Source organism: Thalassophryne amazonica, chromosome 9, assembly GCF_902500255.1.
Source record: "Thalassophryne amazonica chromosome 9, fThaAma1.1, whole genome shotgun sequence".
Taxonomy (NCBI): Eukaryota; Metazoa; Chordata; class Actinopteri; order Batrachoidiformes; family Batrachoididae; genus Thalassophryne; species Thalassophryne amazonica.
Genome location: NC_047111.1, coordinates 58,298,163 through 58,325,887, shown reverse-complemented (window position 1 = coordinate 58,325,887; position 27,725 = coordinate 58,298,163). Strand labels below are relative to the sequence as shown.

At 40.1% G+C, this 27,725-nt stretch overlaps 2 protein-coding genes and 1 long non-coding RNA gene across 4 annotated transcripts in view; 1 reads left to right on the top strand and 2 right to left on the bottom strand.

Annotated features, from left to right (window-relative positions):
- The window catches only part of LOC117517183 (transcription factor COE1-like), a 284,424-nt gene extending 269,174 nt beyond the window's left edge, over positions 1–15,250 (bottom strand). For both annotated transcript variants that reach the window (XM_034178112.1, XM_034178113.1), the window contains exons 1-4: positions 15,120–15,250; positions 14,353–14,509; positions 13,787–13,850; positions 11,622–11,677 (exon numbers count right to left, since the gene is read on the bottom strand). In XM_034178112.1, the coding sequence (XP_034034003.1) occupies positions 11,622–11,677; positions 13,787–13,850; positions 14,353–14,509; positions 15,120–15,250 (408 nt within the window). The remainder of the gene's footprint in view (positions 1–11,621; positions 11,678–13,786; positions 13,851–14,352; positions 14,510–15,119) is intronic.
- On the top strand, positions 9,714–19,883 carry LOC117517184. The gene is made up of 3 exons (XR_004562674.1): positions 9,714–9,784; positions 11,112–11,116; positions 19,873–19,883. It is a non-coding gene; the product is annotated as an uncharacterized LOC117517184 (long non-coding RNA).
- Positions 19,884–23,508: 3,625 nt separating this feature from the next.
- Positions 23,509–27,725, bottom strand: part of LOC117517182 (RING finger protein 145-like) — a 43,763-nt gene continuing 39,546 nt past the window's right edge. The window contains exons 11-12 of the mRNA XM_034178111.1: positions 27,469–27,702; positions 23,509–27,242 (exon numbers count right to left, since the gene is read on the bottom strand). Of these exons, the coding sequence (XP_034034002.1) occupies positions 26,667–27,242; positions 27,469–27,702 (810 nt within the window). The 3' untranslated portion in view covers positions 23,509–26,666. The remainder of the gene's footprint in view (positions 27,243–27,468; positions 27,703–27,725) is intronic.

Genomic DNA, 27,725 nt, shown 5'->3' with positions numbered 1-27,725 from the left:
ATAGATTACAATTTGTTCATGTAAATGGGGAATCTTCTTCACAGACTAAAGTTAATTATGGAGTTCCACAAGGTTCTGTACTAGGACCAAATTTATTCACTTTATACATGCTTCCCTTAGGCAGTATTATTAGACGGTATTGCTTAAATTTTCATTGTTACGCAGATGATACCCAGCTTTATCTATCCATGAAGCCAGAGGACACACACCAATTAGCTAAACTGCAGGATTGTCTTACAGACATAAAGACATGGATGACCTCTAATTTCCTGCTTTTAAACTCAGATAAAACTGAAGTTATTGTACTTGGCCCCACAAATCTTAGAAACATGGTGTCTAACCAGATCCTTACTCTGGATGGCATTACCCTGACCTCTAGTAATACTGTGAGAAATCTTGGAGTCATTTTTGATCAGGATATGTCATTCAAAGCGCATATTAAACAAATATGTAGGACTGCTTTTTTGCATTTACGCAATATCTCTAAAATCAGAAAGGTCTTGTCTCAGAGTGATGCTGAAAAACTAATTCATGCATTTATTTCCTCTAGGCTGGACTATTGTAATTCATTATTATCAGGTTGTCCTAAAAGTTCCCTAAAAAGCCTTCAGTTAATTCAAAATGCTGCAGCTAGAGTACTGACGGGGACTAGCAGGAGAGAGCATATCTCACCCATATTGGCCTCTCTTCATTGGCTTCCTGTTAATTCTAGAATAGAATTTAAAATTCTTCTTCTTACTTATAAGGTTTTGAATAATCAGGTCCCATCTTATCTTAGGGACCTCGTAGTACCATATCACCCCAATAGAGCGCTTCGCTCTCAGACTGCAGGCTTACTTGTAGTTCCTAGGGTTTGTAAGAGTAGAATGGGAGGCAGAGCCTTCAGCTTTCAGGCTCCTCTCCTGTGGAACCAGCTCCCAATTCAGATCAGGGAGACAGACACCCTCTCTACTTTTAAGATTAGGCTTAAAACTTTCCTTTTTGCTAAAGCTTATAGTTAGGGCTGGATCAGGTGACCCTGAACCATCCCTTAGTTATGCTGCTATAGACGTAGACTGCTGGGGGGTTCCCATGATGCACTGTTTCTTTCTCTTTTTGCTCTGTATGCACCACTCTGCATTTAATCATTAGTGATCGATCTCTGCTCCCCTCCACAGCATGTCTTTTTCCTGGTTCTCTCCCTCAGCCCCAACCAGTCCCAGCAGAAGACTGCCCCTCCCTGAGCCTGGTTCTGCTGGAGGTTTCTTCCTGTTAAAAGGGAGTTTTTCCTTCCCACTGTAGCCAAGTGCTTGCTCACAGGGGGTCGTTTTGACCGTTGGGGTTTTACATAATTATTGTATGGTCTTGCCTTACAATATAAAGCGCCTTGGGGCAACTGTTTGTTGTGATTTGGCGCTATATAAAAAAATTGATTGATTGATTGATATATGTACAATGACAATAAAGGCTCTTCTTCTACAAAGGTAAAGGTACCTCAGTAAATGTAAAGAAACGTATTAAGTTGTTGTGTCTTTATGAGGTACACAGGCAAATATGTACCTCCACAGGGATTTTCTACATGCTACCAGAAGTATCCACAGACATTTTCACCTATTCATTGGCATCAAGAAGCATTTTACTGAGCTGTTTTTAGATTGCCCCACATGCTTACATTGTATAATTGTTAAGCCTGTGATGGTGTTTCTGTTATACATCACCACTGGACTGAGTACCATCGTTTTTGCCAAAGTTGAAGATATAACCACAAAAAAGTCTTTAAATCTGGCCTCGGTTTAGAAATCCCAGCGATACCTTTTAAGTGTTCAACAAAAACTGGCAGACTGGTGCTTGTGTTTTGAATTCCAGCAGTAATGGGCTGTCCGAGTTAGAATCCATATTTTGATAGAAGTCTGAGATGGGCTGTTTCAGGCTTGAATTTTGGTTTTAATAAAATGTTTCTAGATGCACAGTCATACAGTTTATAAATGGAATTTTAAGGATGCTTCCTGTGAAACTACTACATTTAACAGGAAAACGAGATTAAAAACAGATTTTGTACAATAAGACCCTTTTAAAAATAAGAATAAATCCAGCCCGAGACATTTTAAAGGGTGATTCTTTAACTATGGGCACTATTGGCCTTGTAAATGTAATTTCCACCACACCATTGCCTTACAATATAAAGCGCCTTGGGGCAACTGTTTTTTGTGATTTGGCGCTATATACATGTGCTCTGAGGTCACTGTTTATCTGCATAGAAACTACCCAAACAATCTTTCATACAAACTGTTTAGGGACATTACAGTGTTGTGGTGGAAATTACGGCAATAGTGTGGGACAACTACATTTTGTTTAAAAAAAAATCACAACAGTTGTATGACACTGAATACCCCAATTATGTTTTGATTATTTTACTGATATTTTATTCAGAGATATTTTAAAACATTAGAAAAAACGTTTCTTTACCATTCATTTTTATCATTGAAGATCAAAAGTCTGGGTGTGGGACAAGCACAAAACGGCAATATTTGCATATAATGATGCTGAAAAAAGGTGAAAAAGTCATCATAGACTACTAGAACAAATTTCTTAACACACTTTCATTGTGAAGATAACTATAAAAGTGTGAAATTTCCCCTTTTTTCTGTTTTTCATACAATATGATCAAAGGACATAATAAGTGCCCGTAGTCTAAGAATCACCCTAAAATAGTTGGTGTTCTTCAATACTGATGTGGATCAAGCAATCTGTTACATTTCAACATGCATCTTTTAGCCTCCGTTCATTAATTGAAAGTATGTCCGAGTGTATATAAAAATTAGAACAAGTATTTAGGACAAAATGAATTTCAGCCACAGTTCATGTCATGATTACAACTGCACTTCGTGCAGCGTGGGACAAGAAACTGGTTCTGAATTTGCCTCCAACTCCAAACACACAATAATTCACATCCTGTCATCCTCTCTGTTCTTCTCTCTCTTTTGCACTCATCCTCTTTGTTCTCTCTCTCTCTCTCTCTCTCTCAAACACACATATACTCGAGATAACCTGCCCTCCTTGGACCAAGAAAATGCATTCATCTTTAAGAACAGAACTGGGACTAACATCAATCTACTTAACTCTGTTTGAAATAGAAACAAAACTACAATTAACAATAATGAATTATTATCACACAGAACAGTGAAAGGAAAAAAAAAATCACTATCTGTGTATGAAAAGTTGCTTTTAAAAAAGATCACCTCTCTTAAAACTCTGCAGCAGACAAACAGTGCTCAGATCAGGTCGGGTCTTGAAGCACGCGTTGGGGCTGTGCGTGGTTGTGTCCTCCACACGACAGAACCACCTTCAGTCCTGGATGCCAATCACCCGGCCAGACAACCAGTCCATCCCCACCTCCTCAATTTAATCATCTATATATCGCTGCTAGGTGAGCTTTTCTAGTACCTGTGGTAATCAACATAAAGCATCGGGGTGCTGGATCAAACCCCGAGAAAGACACCACATGGCCACAGTATCACAGTAAAGGTGCTCTGATGCCTCCAAAGTCTGAGGACTAAGAGGAAGTCCCGTTCTGGACCTGCTCACATCTTGAGACCTCACATCACAAACCCAGTCTCAACATTATGATGAGAACTTTGTCCTATTTTGTTGATCTTATTATATCTGTTGATATACCGAGGATGGAGCTCCAGATGACAACAGTGACATTAAGGAGCTTGATGACTGGTGCAACTTTACATGTATAGTCGTTATGTAGGACTGAGGTGTAGTGGTGAGGGTAGCAGAACATGTCCTGGTGCTTCTTCTCCAGAAGAATCCTTGGGTATCACTAGAATTAGTTTGTGTGAAATGAAGAGTTACTTGGATATATGTAGAGGAGACAACGTGAGGGAGCATCATCTGTGACACGATGGCCGACCACATGGTTTCATCAGCGTGTATCTCATCAGTACTTCCTTTTATTACTCAAATGAACAATAATAACATGTCTGCAGCTGGTCATGTCTGCAGGAACTCTTCCATTCTCAGAATGTGCAAGAAATCATTTCTATGTACAATATTATCAACACTATTAGGTGCAAGAATTCAAGATCAGTGCTCAAGAGGTTTTTCTTTTAATTCACCTTATTTGGATGTTTATCTTTTTATTTTCTTCACACATGGTTATTTTTCTTATATGCTGCTCCTCGTGTCCACTTGCATCTTTTTTCACTTGTACAGCTATAACGTAAGAAATTTCCGTCAGGATTAATAAAGTTCTGTGTGGGCCTTTGCTCCTGTCCACTGCCCAGCTTACACTCCTGGACAGGGTGAGAAAGTTGACTATCCAGGAGAGAGTCAGGGTAGAGCCGCTACTTCTTCACGTCCAAAGGAGCCAGCTGAGGTGGTTTTGGCCATCTGGTGAAGATGCCCCTTGGTGGTCTCCCTAGGGAGGTCTTCCAAGGACGTGTAACTAGGAGGAGGCCCCTGGGAAGACCCAGGACATACTGGAGGGATCATATTTCCCAGATGGCTTGGGAACACCTTTGATCCCCCTGGAAGAGTTAGAGGTCTTGGCTGAGGAGAGGGAAGTGTGGGATGAGCTGCTTGGTCTGCTGCCACCATGACCCAGATGCAGATAAGCAGCAGAAAATGAATGAATTGTGATTTAGTTTCCTGAAGTAACTATATATTTGAGAGAAAGTCATTCCAGCGATACCCAAGAATCCTCTGAAGTGATGTGGTACCAGTCATCCAGTCATCACTTTAGCGTCCAAGTCCACACAACCACCATACAGTACAGTAAGACAGGAAGCACCAAGGACCCTAAATACATGGACCTTCATTCTTGTGCAAAGGTATCAGCATCACAAAACACTTCTGCCCAATCACCAAATGACCCCATGAGATCTTCCTGTGCATTTCTCGATCTCAAAGGCCGACGACCCAGAGATCAAGAAATGCACAGCTCAAGCAAGTCAATGTCTCTGGAAGTAAAAGAAACACATGAAAATGTGCTTCACTGCTGAGATAACCAGTAACTTCTCCAGGATAAAGCCACGCTTGCAGCCCACAGCAGAAATAGTTGATTATCAGTCAGCGCGCAAAAGTTAAATGAGGTGGCGGATGCTGCAGCGCCAGCACTTGTTCCCCCACCTAACCTGAATTCATGCTGGCCTGACCCATCTTCATCTGTGCCAAATTTGGGTCGCAGTATGCACTTTACATTGTTCTTCCATCATCTGGACTTGTGTGTGTGGGGGGGGGGGGGATATTATCTAAAATAACAAATTGATAGTCAAGGGAAAGGTTTACTGAACAAAAGCCCTGCTTGTCAACCAGAACCATCTCAGAATCTGTGTACAAAAAGTGCAAACAGCAGTTTGCTCATAATTTTCAATCCACATTTTGCAGGTTCTTCTGTAAGTGCATAACTGTCTCTACCATCACGGCTCCACCGTCAACCGGGATTCTGTCACCTCTCTGCTCTCCTCTTTCATCTGCCTCTTCCTCCTCCATCTCCTCCCTCTCCCTCTCTCTCTCTGCCTCACCAAGCCTTTTTGTACAGCAGCATCTCTACCGTTCTCTCCTCCGTTTTTGAAGTCGTATGACGAGCGACGTGTAAACAAGGAGCTGTTAAGTTGGGAAACACACTTCCTCCTGCGTTAACGTAACGAGATAGCGAGGCATCAGGGCCACGGTGACAGAAGCTTTATTCTCCGGGACAGAATCCAGATCAACGCCTCGCTCCGTGACAACGTGTAAGCACTTCTGAAAGCCAGGAGGCGCTCTCCACCTCCTGTTAACAAAGTAGTTTCTGGCCTTCTCTGTGCACATACAAAAATAGGTGAACATGAAAGTGAAACATTTAGGTGCAAAACATTGAAGTACAGGCTTTTCATATCCTGTCGGCTAAGTAAGAATATTCTGCAGAATAAACAGAATCAGTTATATGAACCCAGTGGAGCAATAGTCAAAGCACGACAAACTAAATCAGCATTCCGTAGAGCGAGCACCTTCTCCAGGTCACAACAGTTTTGGGCTCTGGCTCCCAACCTGGGGTTTGAGTCACACTTGGGGGGTGGCAAAGATCTCTGGGGGATCATAAGGTTTTTGTCTGCTCGGATGATGTAAAAATTAGATGTAAACATGTTAAATTAAATTATAATAACACAATAAAGAATTTTTGATTAGCATGTTTGTGTCTTCTTTTGTTTTATTTTCCAGATTTCCACTGAAGAGAATAACACATCTATTGTTCCTACAGAATACGGCTGCAAGGATTTTGACTAAAACCAGGAGATTTGGCCACATCACTCCTGTTCTCACTACCCTTCACTGGCTCCCTGTGACTGCAAGAGCAGAATTTAATTTCTTATTTTTAACATACGAGGCTCTGTGGTCATCCACCTGCCTATCTTGATGAACTTGCTAAGCCTTATGTGCCTTCCCGTACCCTACGGTCACAGGATGACTGTACCCCCAGGGTTAAAAAGAAGTCAGCAGGCCAAAGAGCCTTTGCCTCCCATGCCCCTACTTTGTGGAACAATTTACCTGTTGACATTAGAAAGCCTACTTCCAATGAATCTTTAAAAGTGAATCTTTAAACATTATTATTATTATTATTATTAGAACTTGCTGGTCAATCAAAAGTAATGAAAAAGATCTCTTGATCTCTTTTTTTGCATGAATAAAACTTAGAAACTTTTATTCTTTTAATCTGCCTTTTGCACAGTATATTCCCATTTTTTCTTGGAGACATTATTTTTCATTCTGGTGTCACACTTCACCACATCTACAACACCACAGAGCCACCTTGGGTCTTGGATGGCAACTACTAGTGTAATTCCATAACGTGGTGGAGCTGAGGACATATGGCACCAGTTTATGGCACTGGTTTCTCACTATTTATTGATGGTGCTGACAGCTGACAAAAGCAGCATGAACTGTTGAAGTGATGTTATTGCTCACGTATCAGCAGTGTAGATGGACAGTGATGAGAAGCATGTTAGAAACGTCAGTGACAAGCCCTGAACCCAACTGAGCGTGGTGTCAGTTACTAAACGTAAAATAGCCTGACAACAAGAACTAAAGATGGCAGAGCATCACTAGGATCAAATCCTGGGGTCTGAGGTTGTCGCTGGGTTCCAGATTCAGTCAGTCACAGACTGTAAATCATTGGTGACAAAGTCTGAAAAAAATGACAAAATCACTTAAATACTAATTATACGAGGGCTGTCAATAAAGTAACGGTCCTTTTTATTTTTTTCAAAAACTATATGGATGTCATTCATATGTTTTTACGTCAGACATGCTTGAACCCTCGTGCGCATGCGTGAGTTTTTCCACGCCTGTCGGTGACGTCATTCGCCTGTGAGCACTCCTTGTGGGAGGAGTCATCCAGCCCCTCGTCGGAATTCCTTTGTCTGAGAAGTTGCTGAGAGACTGGCGCGTTGTTTGATCAAAATTTTTTCTAAACCTGTGAGACACATCGAAGTGGACACGGTTCGAAAAATTAAGCTGGTTTTCAGTGAAAATTTTAACGGCTGATGAGAGATTTTGAGGTGATTCTGTCGCTTTAAGGACTTTTCACGGTGCGAGACGTCGCGCAGCGCTCTCAGGCGGCGTCATCAGCCTGTTCAAGCTGAAAACCTCCACATTTCAGGCTCTATTGATCCAGGACGTCGTGAGAGAACAGAGAAGTTTCAGAAGAAGTCGGTTTCAGCATTTTATCCGGATATTCCACTGTTAAAGGAGATTTTTTTAATGAAAGACGTGCGGACGGATCCGCGCGTCAGGACGCAGCCGACGCGGTGCGGCGGCACAGGAAAAACACCTCCGTGTTGATAACCATTTGTAAAATCCAGGCGGCTTTTGATGGCTTTCAGTGGAGTGAGTATATGAGAAATTGTTTAACAGGCAGGACATGTTCCAACTTGTCCTTAAGGCTTTCAACAGAGGTGTTTTTCCTGTGGCGGAGCGTCGCGGCGGCTGCGTCCCGACGCGCGGACCCGTCCGCACGTCTTTCATTAAAAAAATCTCCTTTAACAGTGGAATATCTGGATAAAATGCTGAAACCGACTTCTTCTGAAACTTCTCTGTTCTCTCACGACGTCCTGGATCAATAGAGCCTGAAATGTGGAGGTTTTCAGCTTGAACAGGCTGATGACGCCGCCTGAGAGCGCTGCGCGACGTCTCGCACCGTGAAAAGTCCTTAAAGCGACAGTCTCACCTCAAAATCTCTCATCAGACGTTAAAATTTTCACTGAAAACCAGCTTAATTTTTCGAACCGTGTCCACTTCGATGTGTCTCACAGGTTTAGAAAAAATTTTGATCAAACAACGCGCCAGTCTCTCAGCAACTTCTCAGACAAAGGAATTCCGACGAGGGGCTGGACGACTCCTCCCACAAGGAGTGCTCACAGGAGAATGACGTCACCGACAGGCGTGGAAAAACTCACGCATGCGCACGAGGGTTCAAGCATGTCTGACGTAAAAACATATGAATGAAATCCATATAGTTTTTGAAAAAAATAAAAAGGACCGTTACTTTATTGACAGCCCTCATATGTTTGACAACATTCTGGTCTCTAGTAAGAAGCTAAAGTTTGGAATCCATTCTCACTGAAAGAATACATGTAAATTGGCATTTCTGAAGCACGTTTCCTTCCAATGCAGGCTCTCAAAGTGCTTCACATTTACCTCTTCCTATACACACTCACATCAGTGTGCTGCCATGCAAGGCTCCCAACTGCACACTGGCAACAACTCGGGGATTAAAAACCTTCCTTTAACATATCTTTATGCCTTGTTTCCATATATTTGGAGAATTAAAAAGAAAGTAGTTCAGCAACTTTAACACATTGTGAATATTTGTTCAATTTTGCAAAGCAAATTTGTCATCAAAAGTTATTTCAATTTTGTATAAAGCACAATATTTTCTCCCCCAACATTAATTGGTCACGCTGTATCATTCATTACCTGTCCCATATATGACCTGTTGTATTGAGGTTTGGGGAGACACATAAAACAAAAACAAATCCAGTTTTTCTGTTACAAAAGAAAGCTATCAGAGTTATAAGTAAAAAAAAAAAAACATATTATGAACCAACGAACCAACTGTTTGCTTGTCTGTGTATTTTGAAATCTCAAAATTTGGTGGATTATTTTACGATACAGGCCATGTACAAAGTTAAAAATATACTTTTGCCTCTACACGTTCAGGAGTTGTTTAAAATGAGGGAGTCCAGTTATCATTTGTGAGGAACATTGATATTCGAGAGAAGAAAGATTCGAACTACTGTTAAAAGTTATTGTATTTCTGTAAAAGGTGTTAGAATCTGGAATAATTGTTCTGATAGTATTAAATCATCTGGTACATTGATAGGTGTCAAAAGACTTTATAAAAACAATGTAATTTCTTACTATAATACGCTATATTAGGCTGTTTTTGTGGTTCTTTTTTGTTTATTTGCATATTATATTACTGATTGTTTTGTTCTGTTCAGTTACGTTATTTTTCTGATTGGTACCTTGTTCTGGGTGTATTTAAATGTGTATAGTAACTGGTGTAGGGGGTGGATGTTTATAAGCTTTTGCTTCAACCCACGCCCTTTCGGCCGCAGCCAACTGGGAAATCGTTTGAGTTATTGTTGTATTTCCTTCTGTTTTTTCAATTTGTTTTGTTAGTAAGAGATTCTTGTGTTGGTATTTTGTTTATGTGCGTGCTGAATAAAACTTATTCATTCATTCATCTCTTGTTTTTGTCTCCGTAGTGTTCCGTGCACATATTCCAAATAACTAGATGATGAAAAAACAGACAAAAGTATCATCTCTTCTTGGACTCCATAATGAAATACATTTCTTTCTCACTATAGATGGCATATCACATATATTACAGACAGACTATATAATGTGTGGAAACAAGGCATCAGTGAGTTGCCTGTCTGAAAGGGAATTGAACTGAAGATGCTCTGGCCACAAGGCTGTCGATCTAACCTCCAGACCAGCACCTCACTAGAAAAATACCAAACAAATAATTCAGTCTGCGTATCTGAAAATCTGCTGCTCATACAATATGAATTTTATGCATCGGATGATTTCCAAGATCCAAGTTTCTACAGCATGTAAAGGAAGTGTTCCCATAATTTGGGGGAAAAATACCAAGTCAACCACTAACAGGCTCTTAGTAACCACTGAGACCAGATTTTGATATTAATGTCCTATTTACACCAGACTGAGACATATATAAGACCTACATGACATTTTGTCAACTCTTACAAGTCTTGGCTGGTCCCTGTTATTTGTGTTTGCACCAAGCTTGCGTTGCGACTAAATTGTGCGAGTGAAAAATATGATAATACCCGCGATCATTGATGCAACCCCATGCAGAGTCCACTGAGAGTCTATTACGACCCACAGGATCACACTGAGAGTGAGTTGAGACATGAGAGTTTATTAAGACTGATTGTGAGACCCATGTATCTGTTAACTGGTCGCACAACTTGTCCGAGTGTTTTAAACAGTTCAGTACACTCACACTGATGCAACTTCCATTTATACATTTAGAAATATGTGTGCAACTCCTGGTGTTCCTACATGGTCTCGCAGCCAATCAGAACCGACTCTGTGATCTGACGGAGTGACACGACTGCACCTTTGGAGTTATCGGTTCAGTAACAATAACTTTGTTAACGTGTGGCTCTTTAATGGCCTGAAAGTAAATTCCTCTGATGCAGTTTGTCAACATGAACACTGACCCGGTGGGACAAGAGTTAGACAACCAATATACAGAGCTGGGTTCAATTCCAGGCTACCTGCCTGTGTCCTTGGGCAAGACACTTTGTCTGCATCGTCCCAGTCCACCCAGCTGTAAATAGGTACCAGCCTTGGCTGGGGGGATGCAACCTGTGATGGACTAGTGTCCCGTCCAGGGGGAGTCACAGACTTTCATCTGCTTCACACTACTGAATCCGGTGATAAGTACCGGCACCAACGGGCCTCAGGGCCTGTGCAGGACTTACTGCTTCTTCTGTTTAATGCACGTGTGTGCATGTGTGGCTGGCTGTGACAGTGTTGTTAGGAAACAGCGTACTCCCTGAGGCCCACCAGACACACAACACAGCAGTGTGAAACGATATCAGACACATTAGTGAGTGTTCAGGGCTCCTCACCAGTCTCTCACACACACACACACACACTCACTCACTATGCCACTTTTTTTCCCAGATTAAAAAACAGAAAAAAAATGCATTTGTCGTTTACCTGAGAAATAAATATTAAAGTTGTCTTTCTTCCTAGATTTCGGCGTATCTTTCTGTCTGTCTCTCTAATTCTAAGAACCGCTCTCATTCTCTTTAACAGCACATAGAAACAAAAACATTAACATAAAAATTGGACCTGATCACAAAATGTGTGCTACTTGGCAGCCCAAATCCCAGAGGTCCCGTTATATCTTTCCACTTCCTGCTGCGAGCAGCACAACCGCCTCACTGTTTCTGCTTCTACGATGCTTTAATCACAGCAAGAAAAGTACAGGAAAAAGCACAAGGAGCTGTACTCGCACAACGTTCATGCACATGGATGTGCAGACAGACATATGTGCAGGTTGATCGCATCACTGTTACCATGGTAACAGGAGACAAGCAGGTGTGTGTGTTTACCTGTTTAGTCATGGAGTCTATGAGGCGCACGTAAAAGTCTTGCTCTGTTCTGATGCCTGTTGGGATGCACAGCAAACGGGAAATTGCAAAAATAAGCGATGAACGTGCTCATGTAAGAGACAAAATGTGTTGTCTTAATTTAAATGTAAATTTAAAAAAAAAAACATGCACAAAAATATATTTTTGGACTCTACACTCATTATTGATTAAAACATAATAGTTATGCTTGTGTAACATAGTATTGCTCCCTTTGACTTGACATATTGAGTTTATTTTTACATTTACATCAACAAGTGTTCATTTATAAATTCATCCATAAACTAATAAAATGAATAAAAGTGAATAATTTGAAATTTAATTTAATTTTTATTCATTGTTACATGTGTTTAACATTATTAGATTCCCCCCCCCACACACACACACATTTTAATCATAAAAAACAAAATGCAGGTAACTATCCATTTCACAAGCTTAGAGGTTATTAAATCCTCAAAATGTATCTGTCAAAATGTGACTGAAAGTGACCGTCTTATTTCACAGAGATCAATGTTACACTTTGTGTTTTTAACTTATGTGGCTTAAAATGTTTTACTGTGTTCTCACAAATACTGCACAACAGTTAATTTAAAAAGAATACTGTAGTTATATAATTGAAACGTCAAATGTAAATTTACAACACAATACTATGCAAAAAATCTTAAGCATTATCCTTTTTTTTTACAAAAATCATAAAGCAAAAATACAGCAAGGATCACAAAAAGCTTCTAAACATCAAACAATGCATAATACACATAATGTCAGTTAGTTCATTATTAACTGATTAACATCCTGTTTGCTGTTTTTGTATTTTTTTATTAACTTTTATAGTCCCATTGAGATCAAGATCTCTTTTACAAGGGAGACCTGGACAATTTAGTTTCCAATCCACCTAAACTAATCACACACTGGGCTGCAAGCCCACAAATGAATCAGCTTTTTATTCTTCTGAAAACTGTATTAATGAATTTACCGTTTTCTTTAATAAACCTGACAAAACTGTTCAAAGTGTTGTTTTTTTTTTTGTTTTTGTTTTTTTTGTTGTTTTTTTTTTTTACTTTTTTAAAGAAAATGAACATGTGGAAATTCCAACTTGATCTTTGGTTGATGTAGTGATAAAGAAGGAACAAACAAAATCAACATATGCACAGAAACAATTTACTTAAGACTTTTGAACATTTGATTGCAATGTGAAAGGGAAATAGTCATGATGCAGTATTTTTCTTGGATTTGAGAAAACATGACAGCATATGGTTTTAATTATTACCCTATAATTTTCTATCATTAATGCATTGTTTTCGACATCTGGCATGGAATTCCATATTCCAAATAAATCCATTTAACACCTGATCTAAACAGAGGTGTTGACCTGACTTAGCCCTGCACATAAATAAAAGACACTTAATAAATTTTTAAAGTGTCAGGTTTACTTTGAACCTTTACATGTAAACAAGATCATCAGCAAACAAACATGACAAATACACATGATAAGATCATATTAACATCTTCACTTCAAAAATATTCATCAGGCCATTTTTTAAATGATTTTTTAAAGCCTAAGGAGGGAGAAAATAAAATTTGGATTCACATTTTACATGTGTATTTTTCCTTACAGTCCACGTGACTGACAGATGTTTGTTACATAAGCCTTCATCATGCAAAATGTGGGAAAAAATTACATCAGCAAATACCACATGAATTATGTTTTTAATTTTTTAATAAAGAATCACTGACGCTGCTGCGCAAACGATCATTCCCGCGTGCGTGAGTACGCGCCAGTGCGTGTTGCAGCTCAGTTTGTGACAGTTCACAGCGCACAAACTCACTGAACACACATTTCTGATCAAGACATAACCGATAACAAAGCTACGAGTCGAATTAGTCAAATAAATAAATAATAGATCAATAAATAGTCAGTGAAATCACACTATATTTGAAACAGCGGGGTGCGGAATTAAACTCGCATCCTGACAGCCTGTTGGACTTCTGTGTCACCTTACTGCAAAAAAAAAAACAACAACAACAACAAACAAACAAACAAAAAACCTTTAAATCTGAGCAAAAAAAAAAAAAAAAAAGAAACAGGTGGAAAAAACCTACGGATTAAGTTTAATGTTTCTGGGACTCACCGTTACTGTAAAGGAGCTGCAGCCGGTAATGAATGCCGTTATTGGTCTTCTCTCCACTTGTTTCCTTCATAAACACACCAGACACGTCATTAAAAAAAATATATTTTAGGTCAAATTCAAATCTCGGTTTGATTTATCGTTGTGAATTATTAATGCAGAACAGCTCTGTGGTTTCTCTTGGCTTTTTTTTTTTTTTTTTTTTAATATAACTATTTTATAATTACTGGTCGCCTGTGGAGGACGAATAAATTCAACTCTACATGGTGCCACTAAATAAAATGTGTTTTAATTAATGAGGAGGGTTTTCCTGCTGCTTTGGGACTGAATTTAACCTCAAAATAATACAATATAAATGCTGACAAAGAAGGTGTGTAATTCGCTAAATTCACAAATGGAGCGAATGAGCTGGAGTTTTTAAACTAATGTCTAATTATTTTATTATAATAATAATGTACATTTTAAAGCGTGATATTAGATTTGATAATCAAGCATCACAACTGAATATCAAAAATTATTTAACAGGATACGGAATCTACAAATAATACATTTTTTATTTTTCATCCCACCTTCTCTTTCTCAATGAAGCCCACGAAGTTGGTCCTCTCGATCTCCACGGGCTGACCCTGGCGGTCGTACAGAGCCAGGACGAAGTGGAAAAAGTTGGACTTCCGCAGGTTGGAGGGCGGCTGTTTCTCAAAGTGAGCCCGGGCCAGACCCACTCCACTGCGGACACCAAACTCTCGTTAGAATCGTGCAGTCTGAATTTGAAATTGTGAGAAATTAATTAAATAAATAAAGATCGGTGAAGAGGAAAAGCCAGCTTTCAGTGAGCCCAGATTTATTTAATTTAATAAATACTTAAAATCCTGCATTTCTGAAAACAATCAACTGGAGTTTCTGCTTCTCGTGCCAAAGGCACATCTAGATTTACTGGAACAATTATAATACAGATTTGACTGCAAATATGTGAAGAAGAATTTAAAAAAGCTTTCAAACCTTTTTCTTACGTAAAAAACATGTGCCAGAGTCTATATTACTGTAACAAAATTCGATTTCATTAAATGCGCGCAAAACCCAAACTGTGCGTAAAATAATACTAAAAATCTTGTAGGGCTTCTATTAAGTGTTTAAACATTTTCACACAAGCAGCACGTCGCTTTTTTTTTTTTTTTTTTTTTGGTTTTGCAAAGGGATGTTTGTTGTCCTAAAGCGAAACTTATAAATCCAGATGATCTCCCAAAGAGCTTCAGCGTGGTCCCGGTGGAGAAAAGGAAGAGAAAATGCTTTTTGGTGACAGACTGTATGCGCGTGCCTGCACCGGGGCGCAGCTCACCTTTGGGCAGCGGTGTTGGCGTCCAGCACGCCGCCCCCCTGCATCCAGCTCCGGACAGCGTTCATGCCTCCCAGCGGCTCCTCCTTCAGGCTACTGCCGCTCCTCTGGATGCTCTCCTGGATCCCAAACATCAACAGTCCACCCGCAGCTCCGAGTGGCCGCCTTCCTGCGCACTTGTCCACCGGAGAGGAACAAACGCGTGGATGCGTTTTGTTGGAAATCAAGCAACCGACTTTTTTTTAAAAGGAAAAAAAAAGATATCCGTGGAATTGATAATCAGTGGAGAAAGTGAGCGTAAAGAAGAGGAGATATCGTAAAGTATCCAGAACACAGGGACGTGGGACGCGCGCGCGCTGCTCCGCTGCGTAAAAAGTGTTTAAAAGTCCCTCGCGGAGAGCCGCACGTTGCGCACAGCGCGGAAAGAGGGATCACATGTCATCACTTGGTTCTTCCTCTTGTCGTTCTTCGCCTCTGCTCCTCCACGAACGTGTTGGGGTCCGATCGAGTCCCGATCAGCGCGCGCTCCTCCGATCCGGACGATCCCGAGCTCTCCTCTCTCCGCTCCATGCGCGAGGAAAACGCTTCCCAAAGGAAACAGGGTTTCTCCCGCCCCCGGGGATGGGTGGGGGAGAGGGGGAGATGATGGCAATGAAAGGAGGGGAGGGGTCATAAAGGGAGGAGAGGAGCCGCCTCCACACAAAAGCGAGAGAGGAGTGAGGTCCGCCTCATACAGGACGGCGGAGCGGCGCTCCCCTTCTCTCTCTGCTTCTCTCTGCAGACCCGCGCTGTTCTCCTCCAGCGCAGACGGGTTTGGTTTTAAAGTTCATGAAAGAACCTCCAAGCAGCCTGCAGGAACTTTTAACAGGCATTCAAGATTGAAATTTTGTGGCACAGAAAAACAGATAAGATCACGGAAATATTAGACAAAGGATGACAGAAAAATAATAATGCGTGGGCTGTGATCAACACTTCAAAACATACACACACACCTATTAAAACTTTTTCTGGCATATTTTAAAAATATTTCATGCTTCTCTGCATTATAATTTCTACATTCCTGCCATTTAAATTAACTGTGAAAACAAATCTCCACAGTACAACATAAATTCAATAAAAAATCTCAACGTTAAAATAATGAAATGTGTGAGTGTAGAATAACACACCTCTCATCACTTTTCCAGTGTTCGTGGCAGTGACTGGAGTGGAACATTCTCAAGATAGACTCTGCACACGTTCTCCAGTCACAGCCACAGAATCCTTTTGAGTTACTGTGGGGATTTTGATGGCTTCCCTCACTAGTGTTCATGTTGCGCACAGTTTTTAAGGACACTGGAGAGATTTGCCACGCAGTTCCACAGTTTTTGTTTCTTAATGGTTGATGAAAATGAATATATATATATATATATATATAATGAAGTTCAAGCGTCTGTTTTCAGGGATGTGTGTGTGTGTATTTCTGTTGTCTTTTGTAGTCTTACTTATTGTAGCTCCATAGCGCCGCAAAACACAAACAAAAGTGACAATAACAATAATTAGCTGAAAATAACAATGAACATAATTGGGGATAATTGCGCGCACATTTGCCTGCTTTGTCTCTGCGTCTTGCACCATCTGTTATTTGGAAGCATTTATCACGCCGCGCCGCTGAGAGCGAACCAAAACAAAAATCCACAGATTAACACACATTTCCGTCACGTGTCCGAGTGAGAATAAGAAGCTTCGACGTATCGATCTGTTCCGGTCCGAGGGGTCAAACACTTTTGGGTTCTTCGGCTGGCTGTGGAAGTGATTGACAGGTGCCAGCGGCGCGCGCTTCGATAACGGTCTTGTGGGCGGATTGTGGACACGTGCGTTCATCTGCACCTTCCAAAGGGGCACCGTTTGGATCATCTGATTTAAGACAGTTTATCGTGAAGACTAAACAAACAAACAAATAAACAAACGTGCGGACAGGCTCAGGTGTCTGCATCGATCCTATGGATTCTCTTAAAATATTAATGAATGAATGAAATATTAACGATCACCAGCACATGCAGCCAGCTGACATTTTGACAGAATATGTCACGAAATCCAGCAATCAAATGATTAAAAAAAATCTTGCAAAATGAAAAGCACCCATGTGTTTCAAATCAAAGTATGTTACAAAGTACAAGAAATCAAAGTTTCTATCACTTAGAGGCTCATATATCAGGTTATCTTCATGGGAAAATTACTTTCTGTTAGAGGTGGGCGGAGCGATCCTAATATCGATAATATCGATACCAACGCTGGTATTGCTATTGAACATCCTCATGTAAAAAGATCGATACTCAAGAGAAGTGCACTGAAGGGAAGAAATTCCTTATTTTTTGTATTATTTTATTGTTCGACTTGAAAAACAGAATAAGTTTGAAACTGTTTACAGTATTTGTTGTGGTGTGTTAATTTTGTTGTATTGTGGTTTGTCAGCCCTCTACATCAGGAGATTTTGTTTTAAGTTGTATTGAGTGATTTTTTTTTTTAAACAAAAATGTTGATTATGATAATAAAGTATTTTGTTGTCACGTACAATGTTTGTCGAAAATCTATCCTAGGTCTTTTGGATCCTTTGGATCTATGAAGCTTAAATATGAAAAAGTATCGGTATCTGCGATACTGGGCTTGTATTTACTTGGTATCGGATCAAGACCAAAATTCTCGGTATCGTCCACCTCTACTTTCTGTACTGTGTAAAAAAAAAAGTGTGTCAAAAGTATTTGTCGCTTGGGAGGGTGTGATGACGTCACTGAAAAAAAGATGGATGGATTTTACAATGGATAAAAGGCGCAAATTCATTTTACACTTATTATTATTGTTATTTCAACACAAACCTTAACAATAGGCCTAATATGCGTTTCTAAATGTTAAACACAGCACGCATGAGCAAATTTGCAGGAATCGCTACTTTCCGTATGCTGTCATACAAAATGTCATGAGAATATGTGGGATACTTTACAACAGCAATCTAATGCCTCGTGCCATTAGATTGCACAACACTCTGATCTAGCAAGAGAGTCTTGTGTCTTTTTATGTTTGTATAATTTTATAGTCTGTCAGTTTTACAACTGACTGTTTTTAATGTAATGTTATTGTATTTTTGTCATCTATTTTAGTTATTTATTTGTTGTATGATTGATGTTTTATGAGCAGCAGGCCAAATGCAATTTCCTTCAGGATTAATAAAGTTCTTATCTATCTATCTATCTATCTATCTATCTATCTATCTAACAGGTCACCAGTCGTTTTAAAAAAAGAGCCTAAAGTTACAGCATGTTGGATTTAGTGCCATCTAGTGGTGAGGAGCAGATTGATTGAATTGTGCCATCATGGGCCACAATTTTGTTTCCCCTCACACTTTTTGCTCCCTTGTTTTCTCTTGTGTATGGTGGCACAACCACTGATCCCTCCTCTTCTTTCTTTAGTCTTCTGGCAATGCTGCAAAATGAAAACAATTGAATCAGTATGTCCCATTTGGGCCATTCTATCAACATGGCGGCCTCCATGGGAGTGGCGGTGGGGCGCTCCAGTGCAGAAACTGACTCATTCTAAGCTCTAGAAAACACGTCCATACACAGTGTTGCAGGTAATTTATACACTAACGAACAGAAACAGCCCTGAACCCAGCACACTGCAGCTTTAATTTAAAACAAAACATAGACACTTAAAAATTTGCACAACATAACTCACCTCAAAGCAGTATGCACAAGTAAGGGGTCACCAACCCTGCTCCTGGAGGTCACCCATCCTGCATGATTTCTCAGTCTCCCTGCACCACTTAATGCTAATTAAGTCAGGGCTGTTCAGCCAATCAAGAGCTAGAAAATGCCAGACTTGACTAATCAGCTGAGGTGGCAGCAGGTGCAAACTGAAAACATGTAGGGCAACTGACCTCCACGGAAAGGGTTGGTGACCTTATCCCGAGCAAGCACATTGGCACCAGCAGTAAGGAAAAACTTCCTCACTATGTTTTGGCTTCAGGTGTTTAAAGTATTTTCATATCTGTCACTTTAAATGGAAAGGAGATGCTGCCGGCCACATGGATTCCCTTTATTTTTCATCCCACAGAGCAAGCTGGATTTTTGATATGGAATAGTGGTGGTAAAATATCACAACACAAAATCAAAGTAACACTAGCAAATGTAGAAAGAATGCAAAAAATACCAAAAAAAAAAAAGAGAGAAAAAAAACTTGCTTTAATTCAACAACAGGTAGCTGCATCAAAAACATCTTGCAAACTGAGAAAATCCTTGGATACAGAACACACATATAAGTCTTACAGCATGTGCAAACATTTAATTTCATAACATGTCTGCTGGAAATTCACACAACACATACAAAAACAGATGTGCTGCAAAGCTCCACAACACAACAATATAGCAACACAAAGTTTTTGGCCCAGAACTCTTTCACTGACAGCCCATTCAGTGCTTTTCAGCACTCTGGGCTATTCTCCCTATAGTGAGGTTTTTAATCTTACAAAACCTCAGAGAAATGGCTGCACAGTCAAATGTCAACAACATTCAGAACTGCAATCAGACGCTCAGATAACGCTACAATTTAACCACTGCACACAGACAATGGCATTAACATCGCAAGGTAAAACTCTTTGTATATTGTGGCTAAAACTCTTGTGAATATATTATCTGGGTTTTTAGATGTTATTGTGTTTGTTTTATGTAAACACATGAGAATCGCAAGTGATTTCTCCGTTACTTACATTGGGAATCGCTGTGAGCTGCCATCGCTTTCTGTTCATGTCATTCTGTGGGAAAGTGAAGTTTGCTCTTTAACGCCCTGCTTATGGTCCTTTACAGCACTTTGTTCCACAGTAACATATATATATAAGCTATGTGAAATTTGGTTTGCATTCATGAAGTTCCACGCAGGTTGAAGGTAGCAGACCTTATGTTTGAGCAAGTGTTCAGGAGTCTCATGCATGCAGTCTCTTAACGTGATGAAAGGCATAAAAATGTACATTTTGTTAGTAGAATGTTCATTTGCAATTGTTATCATATGGTTTCTCCGTGTTGTTTTGACTGCAGCACCTCTCTGGCCTGCAAGGGATTATGGAATATTGATTTTACTCTTAAGGAAACTGTATTTTCATGTTTTAGCATTTTATTTGTGATGTGCTGAACAGCCTATTAGCAAAAGAAACCTCTTATGTGTTATTACGCCCATTGTGTTGTCGTTTGCAGTATATTGCATGTGCAGTATCTATTTTTGCATGTGTTATGTAAAGCTGCAGCAAACTCCATCCAATTAAATTCTTGCATGTGCTGATGATTACATTTATTGGTGTAAGTTACCGGTAGGGTACTTGTGTTGTCTCAGTCTGCAAGATGATTTTGATGCAACTACCAGTTTCTGGATTGACACAGGTGGGGTGTTTTGTATTTGTTAGGTTTTTTTTTTTTTTTTTTGTATGTGCTCATGTTGTCTTATTTGAAAGTGTTGTAACATCTGTGGGCCACCATACAAAAACAGCATTTTACAGGCTTACTTTGTTCATAATCAGAGACAAAGAACTGTGGAATTTATTTTTTGATGGTTCATAATAAAAAATTATGATAATAAAAATGAACGATGTGACCCCCCCCCCCCCCCAAAGAGATCAGATTATAACACCAACACTCGCATGAAATGTCTTTTAAAAGTTGATCAACAAATGAAGTAATTTTTCTACTGGAATTTTAGTTATGACTAAAATTCAAGGCACATGGGACTGAAATATGGGGGGACGAGCACAGCACAAAGGAAAACCTAAATATCAGACACTAACGTGCACAGGGCTCCGTGCTGTGCACGGGGTCTACAGTAGGTGGCCGCAGAAAAAGCTTCTCCAGCAGCACCGTCAAGTCTCAATGACAATGAACACGACACGATGGCGCCATCTAGTGTCCAACTCACCTAAACACGAGCACGAACGACTGGAAGAAATCTCATAAATCAAACTCTGATCTTCTCTGACAACCACTAGCGTTGGATGAGCTCATGTTTGGCCTCGTACAAATAGATAGAGGTATGAGTCCGACTCATCCAGTTTGTAAAAACACAATAATGTCTAAGCCTGGAGATGGTGTGTTTGAACTTCCATCTACTTGGTTCAGTTTATTTTAATTCCAAAGCCTAGATCTAGTTGCAGCCAAGACTTTTGCTTAGGTTTACAGTAGTGTTCAGAATAATAGTAGTGCCATGTGACTAAAAAGATGAATCCAGGTTTTGAGTATATTTCTTATTGTTACATGGGAAACAAGGTACCAGTAGATTCAGTAGATTCTCACAAATCCAACAAGACCAAGCATTCATGATATGCACACTCTTAAGGCTATGAAATTGGGCTATTAGTAAAAAAAAAAAAAAAAGTAGAAAAGGGGGTGTTCACAATAATAGTAGTGTGGCATTCAGTCAGTGAGTTCGTCAATTTTGTGGAACAAACAGGTGTGAATCAGGTGTCCCCTATTTAAGGATGAAGCCAGCACCTGTTGAAAATGCTTTTCTCTTTGAAAGCCTGAGGAAAATGGTACGTTCAAGACATTGTTCAGAAGAACAGCATAGTTTGATTAAAATGTTGATTGGAGAGGGGAAAACTTATACGCGGGTGCAAAAAACTATAGGCTGTTCATCTACAATGATCTCTACTGCTTTAAAATGGACAAAAAAAAAAAGACATGTGGAAGAAAATGGAAAACAACCATCAGCTCCAGGATGATCAAAGACAGTCTGGAGTTACCTGTAAGTCCTGTGACAGAAGATGCCTGTGTGAAGCTAATTTATTTGCAAGAATCCCCCACAAAGTCCCTCTGTTAAATAAAAGACGTGCAGAAGAGGTTACAATTTGCCAAAGAACATATCAACTGGCCTAAAGAGAAATGGAGGAATATTTTGTGGACTGATGAGAGTAAAATTGTTCTTTTTGGGTCCAAGGGCCGCAGTTTGTGAGACGACCCCCAAACTCTGAATTCAAGCCACAATTCACAGTGAAGACAGTGAAGCATGGTGGTGCAAGCATCATGATATGGGCATGTTTCTCCTACTATGGTGTTGGCCCTATATATCGCATACCAGGTATCATGGATCAGTTTGGATATGTCAGAATACTTGAAGAGGTCATGTTGCCTCATGCTGAAGAGGACATGCCCTTGAAATGGGTGTTTCAACAAGACAATGACCCCAAGCACACTAGTAAACGAGCAATATCTTGGTTCCAAAACAACAAAATTAATGCCTCGCAGATGTGAAGAAATAATGAAAAACTGTGGTTATACAACTAAATACTAGTTTAGTGATTCACAGGATTGATAAAAAAGCAGTTTGAACATAATAGTTTTGAGTTTGTAGCATCAACAGCAGATGCTACTATTATTGTGAACACCCCCTTTTCTACTTTTTTTTACTAATAGCCCAATTTCATAGCCTTAAGAGTGTGCATATCATGAATGCTTGGTCTTGTTGGATTTGTGAGAATCTACTGGTACCTTGTTTCCCATGTAACAATAAGAAATATACTCAAAACCTGGATTAATCTTTTTAGTCACATAGCACTACTATTATTCTGAACACTATTGTATGTTAACTTTAAATAAATAAATAAAAACTGACCTTTCACCCCTCCTTCAGCTGGTGGAGATCCTGTTTTACTGTTTGCACAACAGTGCCAATACATCAGCTTTTTAAATCTGTAGCCAACATTTATACCACTTACATCAAAATGTGAAAGATAGTTGTACAGTAGCAAACTAACTAAAAAGCCTTTCTGGAGAGAGAAAGAAGGAAAGAAGAAAGAAGCTTTGAGCCAACCAAAAATCATGCCTCACCTCACCAACTGATGCCAAAGCAGGATAATAGGTGAACCCTGTTAAATGGTAAATGGAAATGGACTGCATTTATATAGCGCTTTTCCATCTGCATCAGATGCTCAAAGTGCTTTACAATTATGCCTCACATTCACCCCGATGTCAGGGTGCTGCCATACAAGGCGCTCACTACACACCGGGAGCAATAGGGGATTAAAGGCCTTGCCCAAGGGCCCTTAGTGATTTTCCAGTCAGGCAGGGATTTGAACCCATGATCTTCTGGACTCAAGCCCATCACCTTAACCACTAGACCATCAACTCCCCTGTTCCTTTTTACACAGTAGTATGGTTACCAAATGAAAAAAGCATACCTCAATATATATACCATGACCATATTTGTGGCAACCACAGCTTCCAGTATTTTACCAAAATGATACAGAATTTACTTTTAAAAGTCTACTCATCCATGAGTTTCTTCTAACTTTTCCATTGAATTGACTCACTTAAAACAAAAACACTTAACTACTGCATAAACGCATGACCACAACTAAACAAATCAAATAACCAACATGAGGTCCGGTTTGACGCCGGAGCAGATGATTAATTTTATTTGAGACATTCAGCTTTTGTAATACAACTGTGGCAATCAATCGCCAGGAATAGAGTCCAAAATCATGGAGCATTTAATCAACATCCAGTACTCATATCCAGGTTTTACAGAGCAGGCTCTTAATTTGAAAAACTAAAAATTAGGAAAAGACTGACCAGAATTAGCCCCTTTGAGGTAAAATGCAAATGACATCAATCAGCAGCAACAGTATGATAAACATATACCGGCTGTTAGAAAGAAAGAAAAATACAAAACTATTCTGACCCAGTTAGGAATTGTCAATTGTATACATTGTACCTCTACTTCAGTATACTTAAGAAAGCAGTCTGTTAAAGTGATTTGTGTTTAAAAAAAAAAAAAACAATTGTTCATGGGCTCTGAAAACAGACATTATGTACACAAGTAACTAATTCCTAAATGGTTAATGCAAAAAAAAAAGTTACAGCTCTAATTGAAAGTTTACATTACAAGCACATTTTGTTTGATTTCAGGTTCACTGTGGTGGTGTAGAGGCAAAATTAACTGTCCAACTACTTATGGACATCTGAAACAAAATATTTAAATGTTTGGCTGCCTGTCCAAAAACGGCAGCCTGAGCCCTCCCAACACCAATGACCATTATCTGAACAGGATATTTGGTCAAATAACCAAACTGAGATTAAGTTTTTGGATTTGAACCTAAAAACTGTGCCAGGATTTAGAGAATTAAAAAAAAAAAAAAGTTACAGCTAAATATTGCAACAGAATCAACAGATGGTTCAATTTGCTGCCTGAGAATTTTTTTTTAATACTGCAAAACAACTTCTGAAGCAACATCATTACAGTTGCCACTGAAAGACATTGTGCAGAGGAGCATTTCCTCTTACAGCTGACTCGCCTGCCTAGAAACCAACTGAGGGAGGGAAAAAAAAAAATGTTAGTGAAGCCTTCAAAATCTTTTATTTTTAAATAACCATTTGGAACGATGTGCTCTAAATTAATAACTATGGAATGGAGCAGATAAGCCATTCAAGAACAAGAGTGTACCTCTCCAAATGTGCAAAATACACCAAACTACATTTTATCCATTAAGAGGAAAAAAGGGAAAAGACAAAAAAAAAAAATAATAAAAAAAATAAAGTGAAACGGCATCAGCCGGGTTTGATCCTACACTGATCATGTATTCATTCTCAGCCCTGCAGCCAATGCTTGAATGTTAACATAATAAAAGGAATTCTTAACCAAAAACCTTCAGGAATAGAGTAACACTGCTGAGGGGTAACTGGTGTGCCTCAGCTCCGTCTGTGTCACACTGATCCCACTCCTAACAGTAAAGTGCACTGGAGCGATCACGCCAGCGTGAAGACACATCATACAGACCTGAAAAGCACCAACACTAGCTGGTCCTGTGGATCAGCGGGTTTGATTTCCCAAAAGCTGCTCAAAGTCTGTCTTTGTTCATGAAGAACCTCCAACTGTGAGGGTGTTTTGGAGAAATCAAGCCCTGACCTAATTTACACATTAACACTCTCCTGGTTTATAGTATGTGTATTACAGTAACACATATGCACACACACACACTCACACACACAAAGCTGGTTCTGGTTCTTTCTACACAAACACATCAGATGGTATTTGGTTACCAACGGCCACAGAAAAGCTTTGGAGCATTGCTAGTATAAATGACCTAAGTGCAAATGCAACCTTAAAAAAAAAAAGTCATGGCAGAAAAACGTTAGTTGTGAGGTTCAAGCTCAGTAAGGATCAACAAATGGATGCTATGGTAACAGTGGCAGCGTGCATCATGACATAAGTTCATTTTTCTCCCTATGATGTGAGATGCTCTCACGTGTGGAGAAAAGAAATCCAACTTTATGGTAGGAAATGGCTCAATCTGCTGGTAGTTAAATGTTTCAGGGACAGATGAAAACAGCATGTGTCATTATGACGTGACTGCAGTGAGGACGACTTCGGCTGAGCAAGAATGAGGCTATGAACTACGTATGCTGTAAATGTGATGATGATGGAGCTGGAGTCCTTGCTGTCCCTGCGGTCCAACATGCGCTCTGATTTCTCACAATGCTGCCACACAAACTGACTGTGGTGACTGTGTGCTGTCCAATCAAACAGACACTTTAAAGAAGGAGGGAAATAAAGACTCAAAACTATTAGCAATATAAGGGTTTGGCAAACATGAGTACTAGTTTTGTTTTTTTGCTGGGACCAGCCAAACAACTGGAACTCATTAAAGCAGTGTAAGAGACAAAAATTAGATTTTTCACATCAATGCACTGATTTGTTGGCATTGCAACATTTGATGAGGTTACAGGTCACGTCACTTCTCAAAGAAAAAAAATGTAATTCTTAATTTACCCATTGTTACTGTGAACAGCAGAAAAACAAGTAATTATTAAAAAAAATAAAAAACTGCAGCTTATTGAAATGTTTAGTCACTGTTTAAAATGCAGCCATTAGTTAGCGATAGTCTGAAGGGTTCGCAACCCATCCCACAGCAATCATGACACATGAAAGACAAGAAAGAAAAAGTGAAATGTTGAAGACAGTGAGGGGAGCCACACAGAGACACAACATGAAATGTCTGGGACTAAAACATCACAACATGACAAAGGTTAAAAATGTCAAACTGCAACAATCAGCACTGACACCTAGGAGGGGTCTGCACACACACACACACACACACACACGATTTAGAACTCCCAGCGTTTCAAAAATACATGTGGCTGTGATGTTGTAAATCCAAAACAAGAACTCCAGCACATGGAAAAAGTTAAGAAATCATTGCTGGCATGAGACGTAAGCACGTCATGGAAACGCAATTAGATTAGAAACGCTTCTATGACAACTGTCTCCAAAATGGCAACACTTTGGAAAGATGTAGCTCATCTGTACATTCTGACCAACGCTGAGTGAAGGAAAACTGTGACAAGATAGTTTTTCCTCATTTTTCTCTCCAACAGAGGATATGAAAGGCTTTGGAATCAAATTTAAAACATGATGGGAAAGCAAACAGCTGGACTAATGTGAGGACAGGAGGAAGGCTGTGGAGGATTCAGATTGTGTTCATAATGTGCATGCACGTGACGTAATGGGGCTCAGAGGTGGCACGGCGTGCAGGACTGTCACTCAGTGGGGTGAGGCGGGCACCTCGGGCTGTGCTGATGGATTGGCAGTCGGGTTAGAGGACTCCTTGACGTCCGATTGTGAGACAGGGTTTAGCTGAAAGGTGGGCTGATGCTCAACAGGTGTCGTGTGCAAGAATGAGAGATTAGAGAGGGAGGATGGGGGAGAGGGGGAGGAAAGAGATTGATTGGAGGGAGTCATGTCCCACGTCTCAGATGATGAGGGAGAACCTGGCAGTGACTGGCTCTGTACAGAGTCAGTTTTTAGGGAGGGGTCAGAGGATGATGGTGATGATGGAACTGTGACTGGATTTGCTCCATCCTGCTTTTCTGTTGCCTCTTCCTTCCTGTCATCCAAAGGAGTGCCATCTTCCTCCATCTTCTGGGCTGAGGGCTCTTCCTGCCCTGCCAGGTTCTGATTGGCCACAGAGGCATCTTGGGCAGAGACAGCGGTAGCTGTTGATTGGCTCTTGAGCTGTGAGTGACAGAGAGGGCATGTCTCCTGCACATAAAGCCATTTCTTCAGACAGCCAGCGTGGAAGAAATGACTGCATGGAGTAATCACGGCACTACTCATGTCCTGGAAAAAACACAAACACCCTTCTGTTACAATGCTTTCTTCAACATTTGTCAGTTGTAGAAAGGTTACTGCAATGCTCATATTATCCTGGTATTAATTTGAACCCTAAATTTAATTCTTACAATAATTAAGAGGACAAACTGCCAAAATTTGCTAATACAGATCGCCATCACAAACACGCTCGTGCGCCCTCTCCAGAAAATCGTGCACAAATGTCCACACAAACCTGGTAGCAGATGGCACAGATGTCATTGTACTGTTCCAGCTGTGCGCTGCTCGCCGTCGGGAGGCTCTTAATCTTGTTTACAGCGTCTCTCCTGAGCAGGAAGCTCTGCCAGCCCAGCTGGGCTCTGAGCCAGACGTTGTAGTACGAGTGGACAAGGATGATGGTGCTGCCCATCACACTCCACTCGCCAAACACAGTCTCAGAGACACCATAGCACACCACACACACAGCAACCTGGCGGAGGAAAGAACATGACA